We start from the raw sequence: 11,360 nt of genomic DNA, 5'->3' as shown, positions 1-11,360 counted from the left end.
AATAGCATGGTTATAAAACTCACATGGAGTATTAAAAACATGATGATTTACGGGCTTATCAAATGTCTTAGTGATTTTATACATACATAAATCTATTATTCTAGGCATGAAAACTACTAATGCATTACCATTTTGGAACTTTTAAACTACCACACACTCATGGAAAAATATTGGATTTTCCAGAAGCAAACTCAGTGATTTTATAACAAACTTACAAATTTTATACATAAACTCTTATGAAGTCACCAACTTAATTGTTGATACTCTTTCAATACTACTTGTATTTCTCAGGGATTCAGTAATATAAGTAAACCTCGGCTTTTGGAGAAGTGACGCTAAGGCGTTAGTTTAAAACTCATTTTTTCATCATATTGTAATTTGTTTTGAACAAGTATCATTCAACAATGTAACTTTTAAATTATATATATGATGGTTGTTTTACTTTCTTTACTATGTATTCAACTGTTACGATACTACATGAAGTCATCCGCCCTCGAACGATTCCGTCATTCTGGTTTGGGGGTGTGATACTAAGGAACATGAGAAGATGTGTTATGACTTTTGAGGAAGTAAGAGGTATATAGGATGCACAGTAAGAGGATACATTGGTAGTGTTCCCACAAGATAGAAGGAAGATGAGGTGTAGCTCCTAGGGTGAGGAGAGATGGACCCGTAAGAGTATGTACATATGTGTATGTTATGTATAAGTAAACTTGTGAGTAACTGTTAGAGAAGGAAGAAAGATTAGACCTTACGTGTAATAAGGGATAGTTAGAGAAAGATTGTGAAGTTAGATAGAATGGTGAGAAGATAGTGGAGTCGTGAGAAGAGTCTAAGTTTGGGTGTAGAGTCTCAGTAGATGATGAAATGACAAAGTGTCATATAGAAATAAGGAGTTAGAAACATGGGAAGTGTGTGATTTCTCAATAAAAAGAAGTGAGCAAGTATGTGAAGATACAACCATTCATGTATCAAGTATAAAGTACGTAAGAATAAGTGTAAAGGTCATAGTAGTTGGTTTGTGACCCGTTGAGGAATAAAGTATGGATTTACCCTTTTGTAGATTTTAGGTTATTAACTAATACCTAATACTTGCACCTCTTTTTTTATTTGAATTTACCATTTGTGTATTTTTGGTTCATTAAAACTCTTACGATTGACATAAATGTTTTATTTTACATTTTTTCTGGTTCATAACGCCCTTAAGTTTGTTTTTTTAGTTCATTAAGACAAAAATGTTTGATTTTACTCGATAAATCTGCAAAATTGTAAAATAAAAAAAAAGTTGCATGAACCTAAAATCCGCAAATTGGTAAATCCACACATTAAGTGCTTTTATGTTATTGTCATAATAACAAATAAGTAGCTTTCTAAAGGTTTTGATATGAAGTAACTATCCCGAACATGTTTTGTGCATTCTAGACTACATTTTTTAGTTAATACTCCATAGAAACGCAAAAACCAATTAAGAAAACAAAAACTAATTTGTAAATCAATATCATCAATGATCGTATGTCATATTTCACGAGATGTCCTTTTTCGGTGTATATTTTGAAATTGCTTTAAAATGGTCAACCGAATCCATATTTCAAAATTGAGTGGGCAAGACGTGAGTCTGAAATATCCCGTTTCGAACGTTGGTTATTTTGCTAATTAAAAAAATCATTATTATATATGTATATATATATATATATATATATATATATATATATATATATATATATATATTAAGATTGTGAAAAGTTTTAACAGTAGGATTTTTGGCAAGAATGGTCTCTGTATTATTGTTACTCTTTTATTGTTGGAAACTTTATTTTTTTGGGGGGACAAAACTGCATTTTTCGTCCCTGTGGTTATCCAAAAATTGTGGATAAGGTCCAAAATGTTTTCAAGTTGCATGGTTGGTCCAAAACATGAAACTTCTTGTGGTTTTGGTCCCTGGAGTTAACTCCCGTCCATTTCCTTCCATTTAGTGTAGCTCGTGCCCTCCATGTGAGAGTAATTTCGTTTTTTTATCTATTGGTCCCTGTGGTTTGAAAACTCCTTTAAGACTCAACCCACAACGTCTCTCTTCTCTTTCATCTTCATTCAGATAACACATCTTTCTCTCTTACTCTTTCTTGGTTGATCGATTTCTTTGTTCACTCACAATGGTGCAACAACTATGTTTTTGTGGAAGAGATGTTGTTGTGCGAACCTCCTGGACAGATTTAAACCCTGATCGTCGTTTCTTTGCATGCCCTAAACAGGTAACAATGTGCAAACTTAGGTCGACGATTTTGATTTAATAATCCATCCACTTTTCTGTATAATTGTAGGATTCAAAATGTGGATTTATTGGGTGGGTTGACCCCCCCATGTGTCCAAGATTGACAACTATAATACCAGGATTGCTGAGAACAATCAACATGCATGAGCTGGATTTGGGGAATATGCAACGTGATTCAACAAAACTCAAGATGTATTTGGTTATAAGTTGGGTTCTGCTTCTTTTGGTTATCTACTTTAGGAATTAGGGCTTACATGTTAGGGTGTACTTTTTGGAAGATTGTTGTAATGTTGTGTTTTGGTGTTGGTTTTTCTAAGCTGGAAGTGTTAGTTTTTGTTATAAATTGTAAGCTGAAAGTGTTAGTTTTTGGTTATCAATGGTAACTTGTTTTAATGAAATTGTTAGTTTTTGTTATAAATTGTCTTAGTAGTTTTTGTTATAAATTGTCTCAGTTGAAATGGTTATGATAATAGTGTATGGTGCAATGCTGAAAATGTTAAATATTGACTATGATGTTAACCATAACAGAATACCAGAAAGTACATTACCAATAACTGCTTTAACAAAACAAAAAACCAAACATTACCATTAAGCAGTACCAAAATTATATAGCTATTGCATAACCATGTTCAAAAGTGCATAACCATTACATAACCAAGTTAAAAAGGGCATAAATATTACTTAATAACTATAGTTTTAAAACATTACCAACTATTACAACCACAAATAAAACAAAAAATCTAGTAGCCTACCCTTGCAACATTACCATTAAGCAGTACCAAAATTACATAGCTATTACATAACCATGTTCAAAAGTGCATAACCATTACATAACCAAGTTCAAAAGGGCATAAATATTACTTAATAACTAGAGTTTTAAAACATTAACAACTATTACAACCACAAATAAAACACAAAATGTAGTAGCCTACCCTTGCAACACTTCAAACTTCATTTGCTTGACTGGTACCTCCATTCCCCCCCCCCCCTTACCCTTGCATGTCCTGGCATTATGGCCCTTGTTCTTACACTTACTACATGTCACACTCACAAATTTCCTAGTTAGCTTCTGACTTTCACATTGACCTTGTTGTGGGTTCTCTTTCTGACTTTGGCTTACACTCTTCTCATCAGCAGTCTGCCTCCTTTTCTTTTTTGGTCTTCCTGGCTGCTTGTGGTGTGGTGGAGGGGTAAGGGTTGTTGGACAATCACTCTTAGGCCACATGCTCCTTCCTTTGATGGGGTCGACTGTGAAAGAGTACATGCTTTTCCATGTTTCTAGCCAATACACCTTATGCACATAGGTGTACAGTTCTCCTACTTGCTCACCATTGTCTGCCATTTCATTGATTGTTGCAATTGCATGCTTGCAAGGAATGCCTGTCAACTCCCATTTCCTACAGCTGCAAGTCATCTGCCCCATGTCCACAACATGTTGATCATGCCATGGCCCTTTAACCTGGTACTTACTCACTCCATTCCATCTTGCAGTGTATTGTGAAGCACTTGATATGTTTACATGTAACAACCTTTCACCAGTAGGTGTTAGTGTACATGTGCACTTGTTTATCACCTTCATCATATTACAAACTCTTTTCATAAGATATTCCCTTATGAACTCCAAACAGGTTATTATTGGTTTATCCCTTCCTTTTACGAGCTTACTGTTGAAAACTTCACACAAATTATTCAACAACATATCTGACATTGCCCTACCTATTATTATATAGTACATGTTGGTAAGCAAAATCAATGGGAAATAATGAAAATATATAAAATTATACAAATAAGTAATTACCTGAGAAATGGCTTCTAGCCCAATGATGGGGAGGGATTTTCATAAGCCATTCATATGCTTCCACGTCATAGGATCTGAAATCTCTCATCAGTGTTTCAAACCCCGGGATGGTTGTGGCTTTAGCACAATTCCACAAATGTTCCTTGTACTCTGTTGTCCTCCATACTTTTCTCATATTCTCATAGATATGCCTTAGACAATATCTATGTTCAGCACAAGGAAATATTTGTGCAATAGCAGGTATGAGACCTTGTTTACATGAAGGAAATAGCTAAATTAGTATATAAGTATAAGTTAGTTGTCTAGCAAAATATGTTAACCATAAAAGTACCTTCTGTCTGTCACTGATAAATGTGAAGTTTGAGTTAGCATGAATGTCCAAGTGTGACATCCCCAAAATCTCGGCCAGAAAAGACCGATTTTCATTTATGCTTTTAAAATAAATTCAGAGTAAATCCTTTTGATTTGAAAGAGTTGCGGAATTCGTTCCCAAAAACAAAACATGATAAAACAATGTTTACCAAAGCATTTCATAAAAGAAATGTATTTTTCATTATATAATCAAAATCGGGGTGTCATGTTCCGATATAGACCAATAAGCATAAACGATAACATTACAAGTCATTCAACAAATATTTACATATACAGACTTGTAAACAAAACAACTTGATGGTTCATCCATCTTACACCCTTGCGCCACTTCCTGTAATACAAATAAAACTGAGTGGGTCAGGTGGAGCCTGGTGAGCATATAGGGTTTTCAACCCACAATAAATAATTAAATTAATTATTATCAACCAATAATAACCCAGTTACCCATTCCCGTTATTCTCACTTTACGTCCCTAAAATAACTAACACAAGGGACCTAGTCTAAGAATATTTTCATCGAGGTGACAACACATGCTGCGGGGTTTCCTCAGCAATATAAGTCAAATAAGGCAACCATGAGGGGGATGGAATACAGCGAATGAACACCCAAGTTCATTAACACCTACAGGTTATGAGCCTGCTAGCGTTCCACCGGACTGTCTAGAAAAGTCCGTGGTCGTCATCTAAATTCCGCTAGATGACTGGATCAAAACAACAACGCATTCACACGTATAAACGACAATAAACTTAATACCCTCGAACCATACTTGTATTATTATTGCGTTTATGAAAGGTAGTATACACTCACTTGATCAGAAGATGATCGGACAGCACTACGGCTTGCAGAAGTAGTAATCCTCCGCAGATCTGGAAGATCTCTACGAAAATCGAACTTCTCGCGGGCAGAGCTTCGGCTCGGAAACCGCACTTCTCGGGATCTTCGGGATCTCGGGATTCGCTTCGGGACTCGAGAATATTACCGGGACTTCGGGATGGCTTCGGGGGTAAAAACGTAGAGCTTCGGCACAAAAACGAGAGGAAATTAGCAATTTGGCCGGCTGCCCTCGCATCCTATTTATAGGAGGCTGGAAGCCTCTCGTACGCGGGGCGTACATGCGTACGCGGGGCGTACGTGCCTCAGAAACGTAAGCGCATGCGTCATCCGAAGTGTCGAAACTCTTCGGAGTACGCGGGGCGTACTCACTTACGCGGCGCGTAAGTCGGATCGGATCGATGACTCGCCTTCGGATAATGCTTCCGAATTTTGATTTAAAAATAAATACAAATTAATTAATAAACTTCGGAAATTCGTATCTTCTTCATACGAACTCCGTTTTCGACGTTCTTTATATCCACGGAAAGGTGAGACTACGCTCTACAACTTTCGTTTAGACTCCGTCGGCTAATTTTGAATTTATTTTTATTATTTATTTTTAATAAGCCGGGACAGAAAATTTCGTTATAAATTCATAACTTCTTCGTTTGACGTCCGTTCTCGCCTAACTTTTTATCGCTTTGATACTAACAACGAGATCTTCGATTCTCGTTTAGATCACTAAGGCTAAATATCGCTTTAACGTAAATTTCACTTTTTACGTTATTCAGCGTTGCCGGTTCTGTCGCGAAACTTCGACAGGTCATAACTTCCTCGTTATAACTCGGATTTCGGCATTCTTTATATCTTCGGAAACCTTGTTTCAACTACTACAACATTATCTAAAGATATCAAGTTTATTTTACACTTCAATTTTGATGCTTATTTTTATTCTTAATTAATCAAACCACATAATTAAGCAATTAAGCACAAAACACATAATACTCAAATAATACACTTATATTATTTCAAAACGGGTTACAAAGGTTAACCTAAACCATTACATTGATAAAAATGGCAAGCCCAGAAACACAGGCGTTACACCAAGTCATCTCCAAGACATTCCAAAAACCATTTCCAGCTATCGGTGTTCTCAGTCTCCACAATTGCATATGCTAGGGGATAGATTCCATTGTTGGAATCAACCCCAACAGCTGTAAGAATCTGACCTGGGAATGGTCCTTTAATGAATGCACCATCCAAACCTAAAAAATCCCTCATCCCAATCTTAAACACTTTCTTTAAAGCTCCTAAGCACACATACATCCTTTTGAATTGCCTGGTTGAGTTGTTACAGTTAGGCTCAGACTCCACTTGAATTTTTACAGTTGTATCCACATTTGTTGCTTGTAACTCTAACACATAATCTCTTAAAACTGCATACTTTTTAGTATAGTCTCCGACCACCATTTTTGTTGTGAGAGCTTTAGCCCTAAAAACTTTGTCACTCTAACACATACATCCTTTTGAATTGCCTGGTTGAGTTGTTACAGTTAGGCTCAGACTCCACTTGAATTTTTACAATTGTATCCACATTTGTTGCTTGTAACTCTAACACATAATCTCTTAAAACTGCATACTGTTTAGTATAGTCTCCGACCACCATTTTTGTTGTGAGAGCTTTAGCCCTAAAAACTTTGTCACCCGAAATACTAACCTCATACTTCCTCTGTAGCTCCTCTTGAATTGCACGAATTGGCACTCCAGGATTTGATTCAATCTGATCCATAATCTGTTTCGAAATGAAGGTGGCAGTGCAAGATTTGATTTTTCTGGACTGAAGGCATATGTGATTGCGATTATATGTCTTTACAAACCAGTACTCATTATCATTTTCCCTAGAAGCGTGGAGTCTCCAAGTACACTTGGCCTTTTCTTCAATTACTTCTTTGCCCTTTACCTTTTTTGTGGTAGGTCCACCAACCCTACTTGCATTGACTACCACAGTTCCCTTACAAACAGATGTCAACCTATGTTTGTCATTTTTTGTAAAACAAATATTTCTTCTAGTCTCTAATGCATGCCTATCAATTTCTTTCCTTTAGTTCTTTTTTTTATTTATATTTTTGTCCTACATGGAAGGCCACCTTGTGCACTTCACCATGAGAACACACTCTCTCCTTGCCTAACTGTTTGATGATCTCCCTTCTTTTCCTATCATTGTCTGAGTCTTCACCCATAGAATCCCATTCATCATTGTTAATAACCTCTATATCCTTTACTTCCTCTTGAACATCATTACCCTCATGAAACTTATACACACTCCCTAAGTACTCTGCATCTGTGTCTATACTCATGTAAAAATTCTCCATGTCTACTTCAATATATGGAATTAGGTTATCTTCATCAACCATAAAGTCACTATCTTCACTGTTGTCTTCACTGCTATCTGAATCATCATCATTACTTGCATCTACATCAGCCATGCTGGATGGTTTTTTTGGAATACTTTCATTAAATTCAACCCCATAGAAAGGGTCAAAATCTTCCAACATTTCCTCTTCTACACTATAGTTGTCTTCAAAAGGGACTTCATTTGATTGGTGTTGCTTATTCATAGCAGTACACCCCTCCTCTACACCCTTATTTGCAATAGGTTGCCCCTCCTCTACATCTTCATTCACTAATTTTTCAACCATTTCTACATCAGCATTAGTAGTCACAAGGTCAACTTGATCACCTTCAACAACACTTATTCCTCCTTTGTCTACCCAATCTAAGCAAAGATTTTTACTACATGATGAGCTACCTTGGGTAGGTTTCCAACCTCTGCCCCTACTCAACTCAGGTGTGAAAAACCCATACCTTGCCAAGGTCAACCCTACAGTAGGGGATACGGGTTGAGGTGGTTCCTCATCTTCAATCTCTTCTATTATAACCCTTTTAGGACCATTTGGGGACATGAAATAGGTAACTAACGTTGTTTCTCCATGCTCTGTGTACACTTTTATCAGTTTGTTCTCACTCACGTATTTTGATAGGTTACGTACATCATCATCATTACCTAGAGCTCTTAGTCCAAAATCCAAACCCTCATTGGGCAAACGGAAATGGTAGTAGATGACAGGTGGAACAACATACCCTAAATCTAACATGATGGAGTCTATTTTGTGTACTGAGAATTCTTCTATATCGATCACGTCAATGTATGCTACAACCCCTTCAATATACTTGATGCCTGGAAACTTTGTGAACTTCCCACCATGATGAAGTTCCATACTAAACATGGTGGGATTTCCAGCTTAAAAAAAAACAAAAAACGATTTTTACATTTCAAAAGTGTAAGAACGTGATCAAATACAGAGCATCTTACCATAAATTTGATTGGGATCAATTTCTTCACCGTGTGCTCTGATGGACCACATTGTCAGAACTATTTGCGAAATTTCAACTACAGATTGAAGCTCGATCAGGAAAAGGGTTTGTGATTAGGGTTTTTTTTATCTTCATGTCGTCAAAGGTGGATGAAGGAATAGGAGTAGCCAACTGATAATTAGGGATGATATACACAAATAGGCTACAGAGATTTCAATTGGTGGTAATGTGTAATACAAATGAAAAGACGAAATTACCCTCACATGGAGGGCACGTGCTACACTAAACCAAAGGAAATGGATGGGAGTTAACTCCAGGGACCAAAACCACAAGAAGTTTCATGTTTTGGACCAACCATGCAACTTGAAAACATTTTGGATCTTATCCACAATTTTTGGATAACCACAGGGACGAAAAATGCAGTTTTGTCTTTTGGGGGGTTTTGTGGAAAATTAAATCTCAAAGGGAGTTATGAACAAGGATTCGGCATAATTGGTCCTTTCATTTGCTGTAGATCGAAATGGGTCCAACAATTTATTGAAATGGCAAGTTGGTCCTTGCAAGAATAACAAATGTTCAGTCAATGGGTCATCTACGTCACTCTTCTCTTTCACCACCACTGTTCATTCAACAAACGTGTCATCTTCTCTTTTACCACCGCTTCCACCGCCTATAGGTAGTCCACCGCCTGGATACTTTTAATCCTCATCTCCACCTCTTTAGTCAACTAACGCTTCACCATGGCTCCTCTAATGTTGACCAAATGTTTTGTTGGTTTGATTCCACCCTTCCAGTCGGGCCCGACAACCGTCCGGTTTCAAGATCACAAATTTCCTTCCATCAAAAGGTTTCAACATCGAAAAATTTCCTCCACTGTTCCAATCATTACCAAATCAGTTAAGGTAGGTTTCTACCAGCACGCAGTCTCATACAAGTTTTCTTTTATTGTAACGTCATAAATTCCGAAACCAAAAATTTTCATTTTTTTTTTTTACAATCATCAAAACATTGAGTAATAAGTTTAGGTTCCAATGTAACAATTTATTCACAACCGATTACATAATGAAAGATCACAAAATGGTTTCCCCGAGTGTGTGTACGATCACGCCGGCGCCTTCCCACGGTCCTCGCTAGTACCTGAAACACATAACACAACCACTGTAAGCATAAATGCTTAGTGAGTTCCCCAAAATACAACCTACGCACGTATGCCTTTCCAGGCCTTGACCTTCCGGTCCATGTGTCTCAGGGGACTTCCGTCCCGACTGGGTAAACCTTCCGGTCCTACCCACGTCAACCTTACGGTCCATATGACCACGCCTTCCGGCCCATTACATGTTGCCTTCCGGCCCAAATCAAGCATATCATACACGGCACATATAACGAATAACTTACCACACATAGACATATATCTCATATCATAATCGACCTTCCGGTCACACAGTCAAACCCTTCCGGGTACAGTATAGTGAGAAGACTCACCTCGTATGCCTCGCTAATCGTGAACCCTGGAATCACTCGTGCTTGAACCCTCGAGCTGTAATCCTCCTATGATATCATGAATCTATAATTATTACATGTACCACTAAGGTTGACCATCCATATCAAGTCAACACAGGTTGACCTGGTCAACAGTCTTTGGTCAATTGGACCGGACTCGGCGAGTGCACTATAGTGACTCGGTGAGTCTACGCGTTTTAACCAACTCGCAAGGATTTTCCCTTTGACTCGTCGAGTACTCCCCCGACTCGACGAGTTCCACCTGGGCCTGAATCACGGGGCCACCACAACTCAACTCGCCAAGTCGCAAGGACAACTCAGCGAGTCCCAACTTGACTCGGTCCACCTGTTAAAACCTTTCTAACTCTCTGCGACTCGCTGAGTCACCCACAACTCGGCAGGACTACACACTGGGTGGTCTCAAGGACAATCTTCAAGCGACTCGTCGAGTCTGTTCTTCAGACTCGGCGAGTCCATGCCATGCATCAGCTAAAACTGGCTTTTGCGGTCAGATCCGTTCCATACACACATAGATCTGGCCTTCCCAAGCTTATTTATCACGTAAAGTCTCAGTCTTGGTCGCCATGCAATGCATACAAGGCTCATTTTGGAGAAATATCCTCTAATATGGCAACCCTAGCTTCTAACTCAAAAGAGTGGACATAAAGCTTGTCATATGGGGCCTCCTGGACCTGCTAAGGTCCAGATCTAGGTTCCATATCTCCATTGGACATTTCATACTTCCAATTTAAGCCAAATAAGGTAAGAAGAAACCCTAGATTTGACACATCAAGCCAAAATACGAAGTTAGCTCTGAAAGTTACCTCAAGAAGGTTCCCTTGATGAAATAGAAGCAGATCCAAGCTCCCCAACTCTTCAAGCTTGACCTTCTCCCTCCTTTCTTGCAATAATACAAAAAATGATGAACAAATGGCCTCTTATCACACTCACAAGGGCTCACAGTCGTATGGGTGCACTTAGGGTTCAAGGTGGCCGCAAATGAAGGCCATAAGGTCCTTTAAATAGGGCTTAGGACCGGGAAATTAGGGTTTCATTAAACAGCACGGACTCGCCGAGTCCATCCCTTGGACTCGTCGAGTCCAGACGCGAACCTCCGCCCAAAACCGCGACCCGACTCGGTGAGTTCGACCTCCAACTCGCCTTGTCCCCTCACAGAAAATCAAAAATGTGAAAGTAAAGATACCTGGGGATCCGTGCTGTTACAATTCTCCC

General features: G+C 38.4%; 1 protein-coding gene across 1 annotated transcript; it reads right to left on the bottom strand.

Moving 5' to 3' along the window:
* Nucleotides 1-2,776: 2,776 nt before the first annotated feature.
* Nucleotides 2,777-4,242, bottom strand: LOC145009875 (uncharacterized). Its single transcript, XM_078968505.1, has 3 exons — nucleotides 4,068-4,242; nucleotides 3,263-3,985; nucleotides 2,777-2,823 (listed from the first exon to the last, which is right to left on the bottom strand). Exons 1-3 carry the CDS (start codon nucleotides 4,240-4,242, stop codon nucleotides 2,777-2,779), a joined length of 945 nt encoding a protein of 314 aa, XP_078824631.1.
* Between the last annotated feature and the right edge of the window lie 7,118 nt (nucleotides 4,243-11,360).

Source organism: Lactuca saligna, chromosome 8 (assembly GCF_052625555.1).
Source record: "Lactuca saligna cultivar CGN05327 chromosome 8, ASM5262555v1, whole genome shotgun sequence".
NCBI lineage: Eukaryota > Viridiplantae > Streptophyta > Magnoliopsida > Asterales > Asteraceae > Lactuca > Lactuca saligna.
The sequence above is the reverse complement of the archived record's forward strand: the minus strand, read 5'-3'. Positions and strand labels throughout refer to the sequence as shown.